The following is a 19547-nucleotide window of genomic DNA, read 5'->3' on the forward strand; positions in this document are numbered from 1 at the left end:
ATTTGCAGAAGGAGCTGACTGCGTTGATCCTTGTGGGAAGATTAAAAAAGTGCACTGAAAATTTGGGGGACTGGATCATCCTTGCCAAGTCTCTAGGTTGATTATAGGTCAGATTGAAGGGGCAGACCTTTTCTGAGGTTGACCTTCAGAATAGGGTGTGAAGAACAATGTAGGACTACACATAAATTATTATGTACTGACTTAAAGTTGGCAGGGCTGGTAGATATAGAAGGTGATGTAACATTAGAACAAGTGTGAAACAGGGCCTCTGGGTTTTATTCCAGATTCTTACTAACTGGCTGGGTAATTACTCATCTCTCTGGGTCTCTTTCTGCCCATCTGGTAACTTATCTAGCTGCCAAAACTGTTGCAAGGCTTTAACTAAAGGTGAACTGCAAAGCAAAGCAGTTGGTGCGCTCCCTTTGGCGTTCTTCTGTGATGAGTAGCCATGCCTATGATATCTTCTTCCCCCAGCTCTACAGGCTTCTTACACCAAGTACTCCAGCTATTAGAAAAGAAGGTTGGAAATATTTCGCCAATTTTACATATGAACTCTCTGGTAGCAAATGAAGGAGCAAGAGACGCCGATTTGGTAAAGTTGTCAGACGTTAGATTATTCAAGAGTGAGGAAAAGTTGAGGAAGGTTTTATCAATGTAGACTATGCTGCAGGCAGAGGACTTTGACGTGCAAGGCGAGAGGAAGATCTTAGACTTGAGAAGGATAATGTTTTCGGTCTTTGGGGAGGTTGCTAGAGAAGGTAACACTTGTCTTTTCTATCTTGTCTCCTCCAAAATGTTTGAAGGATTACGGTGGCTGGGCTGTGTAGTAGACTGATGTTGCGAAATCTGAGAGGCTTTGGCAAGGATTCTTGAAAAATGAAAGGGAGGAAGAGAGCTAGTTTGTGGGGAGAGTGAGGGGTATGTTATTGTCGCTTAGCAAGTGGGAAGTGTAGATTCAGTGATTTCCATTTTAGCAATATCTGCGTGGTGCTTGCAGTACAGTGGGATGGTGTTTTAGGTCTGTGGGGTGCAGGTAGTGTGGACTCCTTGAGCTTGCCTGTATGCATTGCCTATTCCCAGCATTAATTGTTCTGGGGTGTGTCAGTCTGTGGATAGTGTCAGTTGGGATTCAGAATGCCTTATTTTGCTTTAGCTAACAATAGGCTAATTATTTTGTTAAACAGCTTTGGCTGAGTTATAATGAAGGATATACTGACTTGCACGAGATAATTGAAGTTATGAATTAAAGATGCCTTCAATTTGTTTGTTTGTGTGGATATTCTCTTACTGCTGTTTATAAGACCAATACAGAACTTGGATTACAGAGGCTTTTGTGATCAATATTTATGTAAAGAAAAAAATCCTGGCTAAATACAGGCTTCTTTATGGTGTGTAGCCAAGACTCGTTTTCACTGCTGTTTTCCTCTGGACACGGTCATTTATAATTAATTAGGCAAAGAGTGTTTAAGGAGAAACAAATACACAAGGATAGAGTCAGACGTGTGTGCGCGTTGATGGCTGTAAGTAAAGTGGAAATACTGTCTTAGTAGATGCAAAGTCTCGCATTCACGGTGAGGTTGTGTGCAGCTTATATTAAGCCAAGTAGCCCTAGTTAGCTCTGCTTATTGGGAATAATGTGGCCCTAATATGAATTAAAAGGAAGAGACTGGAAAGATGATGGGGGATGTGCTCTACAATAGCTTTCTTCTGGGAGATGCCTTCTGTGCCATTTTGCCCAGAATGCATGTCTGCATTTGTAATCACAGCAACTGGCTCTGCTGCTAAAACACCTCACCCTGTTGTGTTTGGGTGTTAGACTTCCTGAAAACTTCTGAGTGTTTCCATTTAGGAGGAAAACGCAGCTGTGTGCTTTTTTCCAGATTTTTCTCTTGAGCAACAAATCATTGTGTTACTCTCTCCAACTTCCAAATTGAAAATCCGAGTGCTTATACATGTTTTTTTTGTTTGTTTTGCTTTTCAGATTGTTTCAAGGAAAAATCCAGAGGATGTCCAGGAGGTAACAGTTTAAACTTGTGCAAATGTCTTTGTGTATCGCACTATCCCTTTTGAAGCATCTTTGATGTATTTTAGCAATTTCTGTATGTTTTGTCATTGTAATTGAGCAGTTTTTTGTGTGTTTCCATTTGTCTTTAGCTTTCACAGTTGAAAACAGTAGCTAGTGTAACATGTTGCAATTCATCCCTCAGTGATGAATCATGCCTTGAAACAAAGTCTCAGGGAGTAAAGTGTCTTTTGATGACAAAACTGCTTTGATAATTTTGCAAGCTCTTTCTCAGGGTTGGAATTGGCAAACTGATGGTTACTTAACTCCTACTGGTAAAATTAGAGATCAGTCCGCAATCCAAGTCTTAGGTCTCAGCTGTAGGTATTCTTTTCCTCTTTAACCAATACTTCACTGAAAAGCCTACATCATTACTGTCTATTAGTGAAGAGGGAAAATGGAGGAGCATAGGAGTAGTTGAGAGAGATTAGACTGCAAGTCATTTATTATGCCTATCTCTCTGAGGCTCCTTGAGTATTTTCCAGTGATATACTTTGATAAAACTTTAAAATTGCTTTCTGTTTTCCCCTTCTGAAATAAGGGTCTGCTGTATTCTCGTGCCTCTTTAATACCTCAAAAGACTGTCAGGAACCATTTTACTAAGACAAAAAAATATACATCACAAGTGTGTGGGTTGTGGTGTTGTTTTTTTGATTTTTTTTTTAGATTAGAAAACTTTTTTCCCCTCTTGTTTTCTTCTGGACTAATGTCTTGACATTGATACTATTATACTATGTACATGCAAAATCTTCCTTCCAAAGCACAACCTCATGGCTTTTCAGACATTGTGTAACATATGCATATGTTCAATTTCTGATGCAGTATGTTACTACATTTGAGGAGAACATGGATAGTTGATGAAAGAAGAGCCCGTAAATGAATTCATTGCATCTCTGTGTGGTCAAACATGAGTTACTGATTAGTGGCTTGGCAGAGGTGAGAACTGGCTAATACACCTAACACCCCGTTGTTGCATCCTTCTTTGAAATCTTGAGAATCAGACAAACACGAGCATCTATGCTTTTTGCATTTTTTTTTTAATCTCTAGAAGATTAGAATAGCCTATCAGAATCATAGATGATCATGGATCTAGTTTTAGAACTGCATTACTGTAGTTTGTAGCTTGATGTTCACCTTTTCCAGGGAGACTCCTGAGTTGAACCTATCCATGAGCACATTCTGCCATTGCCTTAATCTTCATTTGTGGGAAAAACACTTTATAGCAGCTGTTGATGAGCCATTCATCAGAAAAATATTGTAAGTGTCTTTCAGCTAGAGTATTGCGTGAGTATATGTGAAGTAGTTTTGAGACTATAGCAAAACCATGTATTTTAGTCATTGCTTTGGTCATTGCTTTGATCTGTGGCTGTAGGATAGCCGTGCAGAGTTCCACATACTCTAGACGATAAGAAGACATAAATGTGCCATGAACTTGCTGATGAGTGCCCCTTTCCACCCTTCATTGGACCAAATTAATTATTTTGCATGTGATAGCATGTTAGGTGTGGTGTGATTCTGTTATAAGCAAGCATCTGAAAGTAGCTAGTTTTTAAAATAAATATCCTAGATAGTAGTTGCCAGAAGGGTGAGTCGTAGTCAGAGAACCACATATGTTGGAAGCTTTTCTGTTACACGGGCTTCTTATGATAAAAAAAAAGGTTGTGGGCAGCCTTTGAAAGAGAAATAATATGCTCCTGACCTGTTCCCGCTGAAAATAAATTTACCTCAGGTTTCTAGAATGCTCAATTAGAAGTCCAATAGACAAAATTTTGTGCGTGCAACCACCCTGTTGCTTTACGATCTGTCTTGTGCAACCCGCTTTCCGCACCCATGTAGGACCACGTAGCTGTGCCTGCCTACTCATTCAGAAGTCTCTTCTCAAAACAATGAAAGAAGTTAGTGTGTAGTTGTGTGTGGAGGAGTTAATAGGTACAGAAAGGCTAGTGGACTTTCCTTTGGTTTCCTTGCTTCTGGGGTTTGATGGTGGCAACGTGGCGTGTGAGGCAGTTTTAACTAGGGTAGTCTTGTGAGTTTTTTGTCTTACTTGTTCATGGAGGAGAAGGGGTTGTTCATTGTGGAACAAGATGAGTCACATGAGTTAATAGCGATCTGCTGGCTCTAGACATGACAAGCATCTTATTGCATTACAAGTCTAACATATGTTTTATGATATACTTGCTGTGCTTTGCTGGGTCTCAAAGTACAGTGTATCCTTCCTCCACATCTGATCTCTAATGAGTATGTTAGTGTGGGTATTTTGCTAACTTTGAGCCACATGCATGCAACGGCATGACTTCCATGAGCTTGTGAGAGGTTTTAGGGTGACCTTGACTGCCTTTGCTATGCAAGCTACATATGGATATTTATTTTTTTCTTCTTGGCTATTGGGAGATCACTTATAGCAGTAAAAAACGATACTATTCTAGTGGAATGGAGGCTCATGCTTTTATTTTCTGGCAGCTTTTCATGTTGTCTCCAAGTACTGACAATACAGTAACTTTATGTTTCACGACTTCACCATCTTAAGCAATTTTATGTTCTGCACACACACTTTTCAAGAAGTGCTGATCATCCATTTCCTGGATATTGGATTAGATGGAAATACAGCATTGAAAGTTTATTGTTTCTTATAGCAAAATAACTAGTTGGCATTCTTGAGAAATTCTCATTGTTCTTCCCTTGTCTGTTGAGCTCCACCAAGTACTAGTTGCAACTGAGTCCTGGACATGTGTGCACAATAGGTGGGGTTGAATCAGGACTGCTGGTTTCGGTATAGTGAAGTGTGAGGTGGATAGAGTGTTGCCACATTAAAGCTTTGCATATCCACTGTTAACAGTCATGTTACCTTCTATTTGCATTGTTCTATAGGCAGGACTTGCGTCTGCTGAAACTTAGAAGGCCTCTGACCTTAGTGTTTTAAAAAAGCAAACAAAACCCCTCCAAAACTCCAATAAAACAGCAATAAATCCTCTAAAATTAAACCTTTTCTTTAGCTCTAAATCTGGTTTGCTTGAAAAAAGTAGTTTTCAATTATGATCGCTCATGAGAAGGCAACCTGTTAAATCAGTCAGAAAAATTTGGAATCTTTTAATCTGTGGTTAGTTGTATTAAACTAATTGAGACATTTGACTGAAGGAACACTGAAATCAACTGCTGAATGCATTGCAGTCTCTTTTATTTTTTTTCCTCCCTCCTGTTCTACTTTAATCACTTTGCATCGGTGTTGAGGTTTATTATGATGGTTTAGTGAGTCTGACCAAAAATGAGGCCAAGATATAAAATGTCTTTGTATTAGATTGGTGTTTTTTTTCATCCTGATAGTGAATCTGTTAGCAGTCAAGTGTAAATTTTACTGCTCAGTTCTTTCCCTCATCTGATTTTCCTGTTGGATTCTGCTCCTTGCTTGAATGGAAGGAATAAAAAGAATGGGATGGAAGAAGGATAACGTAGATACCTGGCTGGGAGATGGATACTGCTTTCTGGAAAGGATGGATCAAGAAAAGCTGGTGTAATGAACCAGTGCTGTCTTTGCATTCTGGAAGCTGGAGATTATGTCTAGATTACAAAAGAAACATATTCATTTTTTGATCAGAGTTATTAGTAGTAAACCATTTAAAATGTGGGCTTGCATTAACACCTAGTCAGCATTTTACATAAACAAATTAGAAGCTGGTTTATAGTCCTGGGTGCTTAATGTGCTGTCCTCAAGAATCCCTTACTTGTATTGATTTCTTTTCCCTCGTTTTCTCCTTTGCTGTTGTCTCTTCCCTATACCTGCAGCTGCGCCAAGCATAGCATGCTGTTACTTGGATAGTGCAACATTACCATTCGGCATTTTTTCCTCGCTTACTGGTTCCCTGTGTAGCTCTGGATCTCGGTGTAACTGAAACAATGCTGCCGTTGCCCTCTCCATTTCCTTCTTCCAGCTTTTAATTAATATTTTTTTTTCTATTCACTGTAGTCTTTTTAGCCAAAATGGGGGTTGGGGACAGATAATGACCATTTTTTTTACGTTTTTGTATTTTGTTACAGTTGGCAGTTCAGGCTGTATTTTTGTTAAACGTATTTGCTGAAGGTAGTGGTCTGATTTGCTTAAAAAATGTATCTGTGGTGTGATGCAATGTGAACAACGAACCTCACTAATACTTCTCTCCTCTCCCCTTTTTCTACTTCAGATAGTTGTTTGGAAGAGATACAGTGACTTTAAGAAACTGCACAAAGATCTCTGGCAAATTCATAAAAACCTATGCAGGCACACAGAGCTCTTTCCACCTTTTGCCAAAGCGATAGTATTTGGTAAGCACAATTTGTTCCTGACTTGCTGAAATTATTTGGTTAACTCTATGTCTGTAAATACATCTTGTTTTGCAGCTGCGTGGAACTCTTTTCTGTGTGCTTTCACTGCTCAGCTTTTTGGTTTGTTGTGTCTTGTATGCATGCTGGTATTATAGCTTGATACTTTTATTTATTTTTTTAACAGGGGTAGTTATGCCCTTGCTTGCATGTTACAGATATTAGCTCATATATTTACCGATGTGTATGTTCTGTATCTTTACAAAATCCATTCCCTGTTTTCAGGAGCACAAAGTTTGTATTAGCTTTGTGAACAGCACTTGAACAATGAACAAAGATTTTTCACGTATTTGGTTAACCAGTTCACCAAAACAACCTGTAAGAGGGTTGTGACTCTACATGAGAAACACATGGCAATAAGTAATTAACTCTTAAAAGGCAAAGGTCTTAACTTAGTCCTGATGTGTATGTCATCATGAATGAGCTATAGGTGGATTTTCAGTGAAGGGTGTGACTCCGTGTAGAGCTCCACCTACCACATGTTTTCTTAGCAGTGTGTTGTGTTTTTTTGTTTGTTTTATTTATCAGGTGTTCGTTGTGTTCAGCACAAACTGTTGCTGTATTTTTACATGTGTATATCACACAATATCCAGTGGGTTTTAAAGTGTTTTTCAGCATTCTTTAATGCCTCCAGCATGTTTGGCGTCTTTTTTTTGCACGCATCTGCCACGTGCTTTGTGAGCATTTCTGAGGCCTTGCTAAGGTGTTGCTGGCTCTCTGGAGTGGGTTTGGTACTTTTTGGTGTGCATCAACCATGGGCTTTCAAGCCTTTTTTTCTAAGCACTGTAATGTTTTTTTTGGGTGTCCAACAAGTGTTTGGGATTTCTTTGCATGCATTTGCCATGTGCATTTGGTTGGGTTTTGGGTGAGCTTTGTGGTTTCTAAAGTGCTTTTGGGGTTACTAAGGCATTTCCATGGCATTTACAAGTTGTTCTAGTATATTATTTTTTTAAAGCACCTAGCCTGTGTTTATACTTTTTTCTGGTATGAACCTACTGTGGTGTTTGGTGTTTTTGGCATGCAGCTCCTATGCATGCTATTTTTTTTGACAAGGTTTCTCATGTGGATTTTGGGCATTATTTTGTCGTGTTTTTGGTTCCTAAGGCATGGCTGTGGCGTTCTTTGTGTCCAGGCTTTCTTTGGTGGTGTTTTTGGCATGCACGTACCACACAGTTCTCTGCAGGTTTTTAAGTGTCCAGCATGTTTGGCCTTTTGTTGGCATGCCTCTGCCACTTATTTTTTGAGTGTTTCGAAGGCATCCCTAAGGCGTTGCTGACAGTCCAAAATATGTTTGGTGGTTTTTTTTGGTGTGCATCTACCATGTGCCCTTTTTTGGTGAGGTTTTTGGCAAGCTTTTCAGTTTCTAAAGTGGATTTGGGGTTACCAAGGCATTTTCATGGCGTTTACAAGTTAGTTTAGTATGTTTTCATTTTTTTAAGCATTCAGCCCGTGCTTGGTTGTGGTGTATGTTGTGGTTTGTTTTTTTTTGTTTTTTTTTTTGGTCTTTCTTTTTAAACCTCCTATGTACCTTGCATGGTTTTGAGCATCCAGCATGTTTGGCATTTTTTGGCAAACATGTACTATGTGCTGTCTTCTTTGGCAATGTTTCTGGTGTTCATTCAGCACTTTTTTGGATATGTTTTTTGGTTCCTAAGGCATTACCATGGCATTTGGTGGGTTGGTTTTTTTATGGCGTCCAGCATTTCACATTCGTACCTTTTTCCCATGCATATACTGCATCATTTTCAGTGGGCTTTTAAGCATTTTTGAACATTTTTTAATGTATCCAGCATGTTTGGCTTTTTTTTTTTTTTTTTTTGGCATGTATCTACCATATGCTTTGTCAGTGTTTATGAGGCATTTCTAAGACATTGCTAACTGCAGAACAGGTTTGGTGCTGCTTTTCAGTATTGGGTTTTTTTTTTCGTGTCCAATGTGTTTGGCAGTTTTTTGCATGCATCTAACACATGCAATTATTGGGCATTTTAAAGGGCTTTTAAGCATCCAACATGTTTGATTATTTTTTTTTCCATGACTCTACCACATGGTCTTTTTGATGTGTTTTTTGGGTTCTAAGGCATTTTTGGTGGATTTTTCGGTTTGTGAGGTGTTTTGGGGGTTAGTAAGGCATTTCCATGGATTTTACAAGTTGTTTTGTGGTTGGTTGGGTGTTTGGTTTTTTTTTTTTCTCCCCAGCATCCAGCCTTTGTTACTTTTTTTTTTTTTTGTATGGACTTTGTGTGGTGTTTAGTGTCCAGCATGTTTGGTGTTTTTTTGGCACTCATCTACCATGTGCTCTCTTTTTTGGCAAGGTTTCTGATGTGGACTTGGGGTGGTTTTATATGTGGTTTTGGTTCCTGGGGCATGGCTGTGATGTTGTTTCTGTCCAGGATTTGTTTGGTGGTTTGTTTTTTTTGCATGCATATACTGCATTATTTTCAGTGGGTTTTTAAGAGTTATTCAGCATTTTTTTGTGTGTCCAGTACATTTAGTGTTTTTTTAGCATACATCTACCACGTGCAATTATTGGGCTTTTTAATGGGTTTTTAAGCTTACAGCATGGGTTTGGCTTTTTTTTTTTTTTTTTTTGCATGAGTCTACCGTGTGCTCTTTTGATGTGGTTTTCGGCAGGATTTTCAGTTTCTGAGGTGTTTTTGGGCAGGCTTTTTAGCATCTGAGGCCTTTTCGGGTTACTAAGGCCTTTCTGTGGTGTTTATGCGTTGTTTTTAGTGTGGTGGTTGTGGTTTTTGGGTTGGGGTTTTTTTGTTTGTTTGTTTTTAAGTTTTTTGTTTAAGCATTCAGCCTGTGTTTATAGCTTTTGTATGCACCTTGTGTGGTGTTCAGAGTCAGGCCTGCTTGGCATTTTTTTGCATGCGTTTACCATGTGCTCTTTTTTTGGCAAGGTTTCTGGTGTGGATTTTGCCTTTTTTTGTGTGTGGGGTTTGGTTTCTAAAGTGTTGCCACAGCATGTTTGGCATTGCTGCAGCGGTAATTTGGACGTCCAGCATGTTTGGTGGTTTTCGGCATGCATCTCCTTCCTGCCCAAGGTTTTTGCACAGGTTTTTTTGGAATTTTTTTTTTTATTTCTGAGGCATTGCTGCAATGTTATTTTCCATTGCCATGTTGTTTCTAATATGCTTTAGTGGGTTTTTAAACATACAGCTCACGGCATTTTTTTGATGTGCCTGTATATAATGTGCTGTTAAGTGTTTTTAGCACCCAGAATGGGTTTTGGCTTTTTTTTTTCCCCTCCTGGCTACCGCATATATTTTCGTGTTTTTTCCATAAGGTTTTAGCATTTTTAGCATTCAGCATGTTTGGCATTTTTTTTGGCATGCGTGTAGTGCGTGCTTTTGTGTGTATTTGCAGGTGTTTTCCATGCATTGTGCCTGTTTTCCATGTTTATTGTCATACATGTTTTTGCATTTTTTTTTGTGTTGTGCACATTTTAGCATCCAGCCAGTGTTTGGTGTCCTTTGACATGCATCGAGCAGCAATGTTTGCAGGTTTTTTGTGTGTAGCATTTTTAGCAGTGTTGGGCATGCATTTAGAGCATATTTTCTCACATTTTTTTTCTCTGTGTCTCATATTAGCATGTTTTAGCATCCAGCATGTGTTTCACGTTTTTTGGCATGCATCTATTGCATGTTTTTGCACATTTTTTCCCTGTCTCATGATTTTAGTGCGTTTTAGCGTCCGGTATGCTTTTGGCCAGTTTTGGCATGTGTCTACTACATGCTTCATGTGGAACAATATGCAAAAACATTTTTAGAGCTTTTGCATGCTTTTAGCATAAGCTTTTGTGTGCTTCTTTGTGCCCTAGCACTGTTTTTTTGCATTTTTGTCTGCATTTTTAGGTTTTTTTTTGTTGTGTGGTGATAGAGTTTGTTGTGTGGGTGGGTTTTTTTTAATATTCTGTTTTTTTTGGTGTATTATGCTTTTTGGAATGGTTTTTTTTTTTGGAGTTTACTATTGCTCTGGGATTGTCAAGCCTGTCAGTTTCAAAGTGCCAAAACTGAGGTGGTTTATTCAGCCTTTTTTCCACCACTTTGTGTGACAGCACTATAATACTGCGGGGGTTTATGGTTCTGTATTTGCTGGCCCTCCTTTGCCTTGTTTGCAGGAGAAACTGTATGAAACTCCCCTGCAGGCAAAACCTCAGCCTGGAAAGCACAGATTTTCCTTTTGATGTTTGGGGACCAAATACTGCCACAGACTTGTGATTTTTGTCACTGAGTGTTCATTTTTTATGACTCCTGCATGTAGGCGTGGCACTGAGATGCTTTAAAGAATATACTAACATGAACAATGCTAACATGAACAACTTAGAACAAGTTGAAGTTAGCTTATAACCCAAGTCCAATCGACCCCTATGGCTTTGGAGGAGCCTGTGACTTAACCCCTTGTTGTGTGGACCAGCTAAGTGAGAGGCAAGGAAGCTGAACTCTAATGCAGATTTCATGGTTCTCTGCGCAGCTGGGTAAAATTCCTGGTTTAAATTGTCTTTCACATCAGCTAAATTGTATCCAACTCTTACATAATTTTATTTTTGCTTATTTAAAAAGTTGGAAGTGGGATAAGTTTCGGTGCTGTGTCAGAACTTGTGCACTAATGGTTAAATAGAGGATGTAGTATTAGTTTTATCCTGAGAGGACTGTATATGTGATTTACAGAGTAGAGTGCTCACTGGACAAATTGTTTAAAAAGCTAGTATTTGCAAAGCGTTGAGTGAATTTCAGGTAGAAGATATGGTAGCTACGCATAGGGAAGGAAAGAGAGGGGTAGAAAGAAAAGAAAATCAGGGTGGAAGAGGGTACAGGCTTCTAATATCTTTTATAATTTTAAATTGCCAGAAATGCAAATTAGCTGGTTTTACACTAGCTCTGTAAGCGAGGGAAGAACTGAGTGAAATCCCTTCTGAAAGGCATCCTCCTCCTATTGTATTTGGTGAACAAAAGTGACTGCAATGTACATTGTAAGAGAAGGAAATCTACAGAAATATTCAATGTCGTAGTTACTTACAAAAAAGTTCTTTGAAATTAAAACTAAACCAAAACAAACCCCACTACATTTAAATGAAACTGAACCACAGGAGAATACTGGAAAGAGGAGGCTGTGTAAAAACAAAGTTTAAATGATTGGTACGTAGCTGAAAGGAACAGAAATGTCCGACTCTTCAATTTAAGAATTATTTTTCTATTTAAAGCATGAAATTTTACTATGTGTCCTTCCATCTGACTTCTACATGTAACTGCTGTGTGTTTTGTTTTATTTAAAGCATTTATCTTCAGATCAGGAATAGTGTTTTCTGTACTAGAGAAAAAAATCTGATGTTAGTGGATTTTGAGTTTTTAACAAACTTGTTTTCAGTCTCATTCAGTTAGCGGAGAGCTGCAAGGTCCATCTCTGTTAAGATCTTTTGTCTTCAGGCTGCTTTAATGGAGTATTTCTGCAGTGTTTTTTCCCTGTGGTGATGTTTTACTTGTTGCAGCATTTAGACTAGTTACTCATTGTCATTGCCAGTAGTTGCTGCCAACTTACTGGTTGGGTTTTTTTTTATTTTTTTTTCTTTTCTTTTTGGATATATGTGCTTTAAATGATGTATACATATTGTTTTGTGGAGAGTGCACTTTACACAGTAAGCATTGGTAGTTCTGACAGTCAAACTTACTTGTAGTAGAAACATTAAACCTGAGCAGAATCTCAGGCTCTGCATTCAGAGTTTCAGGAGATGATGTGGAGAACTGAGATGTATTGATAAATGAATGAGTCATGCTGTGCTTCCATATTTCATGCAACCAAGGACATGCCACATCTGCAGAACTGAACTACGTTGCATATTTTACACCACAGCTTTTGATAATTATAAAGTGCAAATGCAGGTCTTTTTATGCTGTTACAATGGAGCTGCTCACATCAAAATATGAAACTTGTTATGGGGGGGAGAAATCATCTTGCGTTTTCTATACTTCACTTGAACCTTTTCCACCCATCTTATGGAGAAAACATAATGAACCCAAGAATGGGAATCTAAAATGTCCTAACAAATCTAGCTGTTAAAACTCCTCTGAATTGTTATGCAGTAATTGTCGTACCTGTTTCTGGGAAGTGGTTACTCTCCTACCCTAATATGCATCAACATCATTTCTTCAGTATTTTCAAACTACTTTTTTTGTTGGATACTTTAAGGATTCCCATATTTTTGCTATACATGGCATTTTATCAAATCATGGTAAAGCTGTGCTCAGCATGTCTTGTATCTAACAAATGCAGAAATGGACTCTACCATAAAAAATACTCTCTCCACCTCCCACTCCCCAACAAAAAGAATGCAAAAAAAACCCCAGATATTGGTAACTTGTTAGCAGTGAGTCAGAAAGATGATTCACATTATAAAGCTCAGATCAGGGTACTTTTTGGATTTGAAAATACCAAACGAAGTAGCATATTTAAGAATTGGGTATCATGTACAGTTGAAAGTCTCGTGAAAAACTTAATGAAACATGAACACAAACCTTCTAGGTGCTTTGTTGTTCAGATCTTTTTCACAAAATGAATTGTGGATTCTCTTCACAGGTATTTACATTTGCCTTCCATGTATATTGCAAATTTTGAATGGATCATTGCTGGAGGAATAACAGAACTGTGCTAGTGCATTTGTTACATGCTGAGACTGTAGTTGACACTTCCCAAAACCCTGGAAATACATGATCCCTATAATAAAGTTTCCGTGTGTCTGAGAGATGTGAAGAATAGCGGAAATAACACTGATTTAGATGCAGAAAGACTTTCTGATAGAAATGTTTGAAGAGTCAGCTGGGCATCTAAGCATCTTTGAACATCTGATCGTGAAGGGTGATAATGAAAGTGTTGAGCAATACAAGATTGATTGAAAGTATGAAGAAAGGGAGGGGGGAAGGAGTTAGGAGAGATTCGCTGGGAATGAAACTGCCAGCAAGATGCCAGATAGTCTGTGAACAAACTGATACTGAATTAATGTTCTTCCTTCCCCCAAACTCCTCTTGTTCTGTAAGTCATTGTCCTGATAGTGTATCATGATGCTAATGAGCTGGAAAATGTGACAGTGACTAATATTTCAACGGCTCTGTTCAAACATGAACTTTATTTTTTTTAGCTCCAGCTTCCTAAACAAATAAGGCTTATGTAATTGTGTTGTCAAAAAGTCAAACCTGTTACTCATGTGGCTAGCATCAGCTAGATTTGAGAGGGAAGGCGGCTGCAAATGTAATTCTGTGTCTGCAAAGTCTGTGAAATGGCAGCTGAGTAAGAAGAGAGCGTGTGCTGTGGTGCTGCCAAAGGCTGGGCAGGCTCAACTCGTAGCCGTGAGGTTTGCAGCTGCCGGGGCAATCGGTGAACATGCGCTGGTCACCCTGGCGCTGCTGGTCCTGACACGTCCTGACTGGTTCCCAGTGGAAGCACTGAGAAGATGTGGATGAGGAAAACTAGCTTTTATTGGGTTTGATGATGAGGTAGAACAGGGAAAGATCCCTGGGAGATGAGGAAAAATATCTTATAGAATTACTTTCTTGCAAAAGTTACCTGTTTCTGGCCTTGTTAGGTGTTTACTGCTTTGCGATTGATTTTCTGTTGCATTGTAACAGTGTTCGTGTTATTTTATAGATTCACTTAACTGGCCCATGCTGCTGTGCATTACTAAGAGAAGTTTATTCATGATGTCCTATTTTCCATGGAATGAAACAAAAGCCCTGATGCAGTGTTGCTGTGAAGACGTAGGAAGTTTGATGAGCAGTTTAATAGAGCCTGATTTCAGTGTTGCCACTCAACGTGGTAGCATTGCCTTTGCCTTCTTGCTGCTTGCTTGTTGCTCGCTCTTTTGTACAGCTGCTAATGTTTGTACAGCTGAAAGGGCAGGGTGAACAAGTCACGGAACCGATTCAGCTGAAAATAACTCCAATGATGTCTTTCTTTTCCTTTCGTAGAAAAATAGCCCCCAAAAGCTTTGTTTGTGATCTTGTGAGTATGTGTGTGTCTTTCTAGTTTGATTTTCTTTTTTTCTGGTACCGCATGGGCAGGAGCTATTTACTTGAAGAATTTCTGGAAAGAATCCTGCTTTGATACTTTCTTCTGGGATTATGTTTTTGCTTGCTCTGAGTATAAATGAATTTTGCTTCTGTATTCAGTGTTTCTTTTGTCCTTTTCAAAGGTTAATGCCACAGAGCTGTCACAGGTGGTTCTTATTTTTCTGGTCATGCTGTTATAGCAATACTGTTTCTTGAACTTGTCTTCCCAGTCCTTTTTTCCCCTCTGTGTAGCTCTTCCAATATCTGTTCTGTTCTCCTCCAATTATTACTGTTAACCTCTGCCCTTTTCCTTTTGTAAACTTGTAACTATTTCAACAACAAAGTGATGTTGATATAAAAAGCTAAAATAAGTTGTGCGCAATTGTGAAGAATGTGAATTTAAGGTAGCAATCCAAGGGTTTTCTTCTGAGAAGCAAATCTCTTCAGGTGAACTGTGGGATTATTTTTTAAATATGTTTTTTTTCCTAATTGGAATGGCTTGGGTGCTGGGTAGGGAAAAGGGAAGGATCATATGTTTTAGTAAAAGAGCTGCTTTCCAGCTCTGCTTACCTCTTGAATGCAGGAGGAGATGAGACCCCGTCTGCATGGAGCTACTTCAGAGGAAAGCTTCCATGCCTGGTAGCAGGGCTTCACCATCTCCCCTACACTTTGTCTCCTCCACAAATGGCACCTTGGAATTGATGATCTGTTTGGGGGCTTTTAGCAATACTTTGTTTACTCTCCGCTCGTATTGTGCGTTGTTCTTGAGAATATGTGAAGATTGCTCGGCTCCTTGCAGGATTTGGGCCATAATCAAGGCTGACGCTGACTGGCGTATTGTCAAATTGTCCCTGTATCATTTATTGTTGGATAACACTGGACATCCGTTAGTGTCTCTTGGCTAATCAAGAGTGTTGCCTCGCATATTCTTACGATGAGAGGGCGAAGGATTCTTGTCGTAACTGCCAGCTTTCATCCGCATGGACTGCAGAAGACGGGACTCTAGGGATAATTGAGAACAGAAAGTTTGAAGATTTGCTGTGTTCTCCTGAAGCACTGGAATGATTTTCATAGACTCAGGGCATTGTCTCCAGAAGGTTGCTTTTGCCTTGGTTGTTTTTTTGGTTTGTTTTTTTTTGTGTTTTTTGTCGTGTTTTTTTTTTTTTTGGTGGTAGTTATTATTGCAAAATAAATGTGTAGTTATTTCTAAGCCTGTCAATCCGTGTGTCTGTTCCAGGGCGATTTGATGAAACCGTGATTGAAGAAAGAAGGCAATGTGCTGAAGACCTGTTGCAGTTTTCTGCCAATATCCCTGCTCTCTATAACAGCAAGCAGCTTGAAGAGTTTTTTAAGGTTTGTTAGTATTTGCAGAAGTACTTCTTACTGATACGAATAAAGTACAGTGCTGATTCTGCTTTACTTTGTAAATTGCCGAGTGACAGTGAGCTGATCTGACATGCTTTGTGAAGTGACTAGGAGTTTTCCATTCACTCTAGAGATGTAGCTTTAAAAAAAACCCCATGCTACACCTCTACAAGGTGGAAAGTTTTACAAGAACTTCAGGTGAAGGGATTTGGAATTTTTGTTTATTGAATGATGAGCAAAACCCGTGATGTTAAATCCAGGTGTTCAGTGGGAAAGTAATAAAAATACTGTCACTGTTTCTGTATTTTATGTAGGTGTTTATAGTTTCAAAGCAAAGGAAGGAAGATTGTCTAGACTGTTTTCTTGTGGCCTGTTATGGATTCAGGTCTGTGACGAGAAATTTGGCATAGAACTAGTCAAATGTGCTGCTTGTACAATGTTGTGAGAACCAGTCTCCAAAACATATTTTAGGACACTACATTCATCCAGACTTCCTCTTTATTACATCTGAAGGAGTTTGTTTTCAGTAGTTCCTTCAAACCTCTTTATTTTTTGTAGCTTAGTCCAACATTCTGGAAATGCATAAGCATAAATTTACATGTAAACATGATAGTAGCTCCCTGGAACTAAGGAAATGTTGATCTGGCTGAGATGGGACCCAAGTGTATAAATGTGTTAAGTATATTTAAATGATACATACACAAAAGCAAAATTATAGTGAAGCTGAAAAATATTCACTTGTTTCATGATGTAGTTATTGCAGAGTTCTTTAAAATATTTCAAATTATTTTCTTCACGCTTTGGTGGCAACAATGAGTGTGAGACTGAGTTGGAATATTTTACTTTTCAGTTTATTCGCGTTTGCACTTTTTCAGTTCTTTGGAAATACTTCCGTGTTTTAGGGTATTTGTTCAGAGCTCTCTTCCCCTCCTTTGTTTAACAAAAGTATTAGTTTTAGCCTTCCAATGGACCTTTTCTGGCTTTGCGAGGGAATGAATAAAACTAGAAAGACGTTAATTTTTATAGGAGCAAGTACATCTACAAGGGGAGTTATGCAAGTGTAATATTTCAGGCTTATTTATTAGCTGATGTTGTGTTGTGTTTTGCTGTAAGAAAGCCATAGGTTTTGATCAGTCACCAGCTCAGCCCGTGTCCTTTAGCTCTGCTCATGGGCAGTTTTGTTCCGTCTCAGGTTTTTGTGCAAATAGCCATGGAGAGGTAGACTTCAACAATGAAGCCTTAGAAACAACTGAAGGGAGTGCTGTGTGTATCTGTGTACTACAGACTCCGGAAAAATGGGCTGGCTAGTGTGAAAATGCGCTGGGCTAGTTCAAGACAGATTATCGATGCCCATTTGTAACACTGCCTTGGAAACAGTGCCATTTCTATTAAAGATGCATGGAAGATGCTCACCTGAGATGTGAATCAGAAATTAAAAAAACCCCAAACATTTAGGTGGTTTCTAGTGCAATTGTTCCTGTTGTCACTTCACTTACCTTTGATTCCTTCCAGGGCTGTGAGGGAATAGTGTCCTCATTATATGCTGGGATGGTCTTGTCTTCCCTGTGTGTCCAGTCTTGACTACGACTGAACTCGAGATGGTGGGTCATGGGTAGGATTTAGCTTGAGGGACAAACACTCCTGCGTGAGGGACCTGCTGAGCTTGGGAATGCCACTGAAGGGCACAGGCTCTATGTACCACAAGAGAGCAGGAGTATCACTGTTCTCTCCCTGTTAAACTCTGGCGTCTGCAGGCAGACCTGCTGCAGCCTGTATGGTTCAGGACTCTGAAGCTGCAGTAGACTAACTGTTCAGATACCTAGGCAGTCTGTGGCAACCGAGCGTGGCTTAATTGAAAACCCTTGTTTAATTTTGCAGGCCTATATAATTTAACTAAATGCATTAACTCTAAAGTAATGGAGCGTTCACTGGTTAGGAAATTTAATATTGACTGTCACTTCTATACAATGACACTTTCCATAGAGACTGCAGTTAAATAATTCTTTTCTCTCTTTTCAGGGTGGAGAGGTGCATGATGGGTCTGAACTGATTGGTCCTGTTGAGCCTCTGTCCGACTCTCTGACTGACAACCTGTCTGACTGCAGCTCTGAAGGTTTGCTGTCTTTTCTCATGTAACCTTACAGCGTGATCTGTTTCAAAGCAGCACGTAAATGACAAGTGCCATATTTGTAGGAGCATTGGCATCCAGTTTCTGTTTGCTTGGTATGACAGAAATGCCAGAGCTGGGGTTGACAAAAGAGAAGTGGGGCTTAGCAGAGCTCTGTCTGCAGTGCTGGAAGCTTGCTTCTAGCAGGAAGTTTGCTGGGAGTTTGTCTAGTCCATACTAGAAGTCCTAGTGCTCTATTGCCGAAAAAGAACTGCTTTTGGTGCTAGCTGAACTGAACCCTCTGGTTTAAGTGTACATAATCCTGCCTGCTTCCAAAAGGTTGGGCAAACAGTCTGGTAGTGTTCACTACTAATCATGACCCAAGTCTCAAGCTGTAAAAATTTGCAGAGAACTTTTAAAACCATTTTGAGATTGATCAATAAATAAAGATGACTGTCTGAAATTGCCTGGAGCGTGAAAAATAGGTCTAAGATTTGAACTGCCTCATATGCTTCACAGGATTCCCGTTCAGCTGTTCATGCTCTGGGTGTCACCATGCTTTCAGTGCTTAGTAAAAACCCAGAAGAGAGTTGGTATCGTATTTTAAGAGTATTAGTACGTCTTCTGGATTGAGCATATGGGAATGGTGAATGTTAAAGCCTACTGCAGGGCTCAGGGAGATAAGCAAGTTGTTTAAGTCTCTTGAGAAAAAATGCTGGCAGTTTTTCTTTGCTGAAAAGAACTCCCTATTCTTGAAAGTCTGAGAGGTTGTGTGTCAGAGCCAGTGTGTGCTATGTTCAGTTGAAAACCGGCAATACTTGCCATAACTTGCTAATGTTTTCTGGTTGTGCTGTGCCAATGGAGGGTATGTCCTTTTTCCTGTGATTGCAGTTCCTTAACACAATGTAGAGATGTACGTGCTGACTTGGATACCACGTGTAAAGTAATTTCAGTGGCACTTCACTTGCACTAAATAATAGTATAGCTGTAAAGTAGGGTTGGTCAGCCCAAATAAATACTATGCTAGGGCTTCTTGCCTGCCTCTGGAGGCTGAGTTAGCTTAAGCATCTCTGTGTATAATCATCTGCCAAGTGCCGTGCAGTCTTTTAGATATTTATGTATTTTTGAGTTATGTTTGGATCTTTGTGACTTCTAAGAAATTATTTTCCAACCCTTCAGCTTTTCCTTTGGGACTATTTTACACTCATGTATAAGTACATGTTATTATACAAACATTTATTAAGCTAATTTGGAAGGCTTTTTTTTTTTCTTAACTACTTAATTTCCTCTGTTTTTGCTGGCATAGAACTTGCTTTGGTAAAACTCTGTTTGAATAACAAGAAGTGCTCGTGTTTTCTAAGTGGTTGGTTTGTTTGTTTATTTTCTGCTTGAAGTTGTGTGACTTGCCACTGGGATCTGTCTATGTCAATAACTTTTGTGCTTAGTTGTATAATACATTCTACATGAGCAGTGAGTTTTGCGTTTTCTTCTGTGGTGTTAATGAACTAGTGCTCCCAAAATATTTCACTCTGTGAAGGGAAAGGTATAGAGCTGTTTAACTACAGAGGGTAGTTATGATAAATACCAGCAACTGGTTTTAAAGGGGCACTATTTCTAT

At 39.2% G+C, this 19547-nt stretch overlaps 1 protein-coding gene across 3 annotated transcripts in view; it reads left to right on the forward strand.

Moving 5' to 3' along the window:
* Window positions 1-19547, forward strand: part of RPS6KC1 (ribosomal protein S6 kinase C1) — a 92291-nt gene that overhangs the window by 2904 nt on the left and 69840 nt on the right. For all 3 annotated transcript variants that reach the window (XM_075412982.1, XM_075412979.1, XM_075412980.1), the window contains exons 2-5: window positions 1982-2017; window positions 6238-6358; window positions 15695-15810; window positions 17842-17935. In XM_075412982.1, coding sequence (XP_075269097.1) covers window positions 1982-2017; window positions 6238-6358; window positions 15695-15810; window positions 17842-17935 — 367 coding nt within the window. The remainder of the gene's footprint in view (window positions 1-1981; window positions 2018-6237; window positions 6359-15694; window positions 15811-17841; window positions 17936-19547) is intronic.

This window comes from Opisthocomus hoazin, chromosome 2, assembly GCF_030867145.1.
Source record: "Opisthocomus hoazin isolate bOpiHoa1 chromosome 2, bOpiHoa1.hap1, whole genome shotgun sequence".
In the NCBI taxonomy this organism is placed as follows: domain Eukaryota; kingdom Metazoa; phylum Chordata; class Aves; order Opisthocomiformes; family Opisthocomidae; genus Opisthocomus; species Opisthocomus hoazin.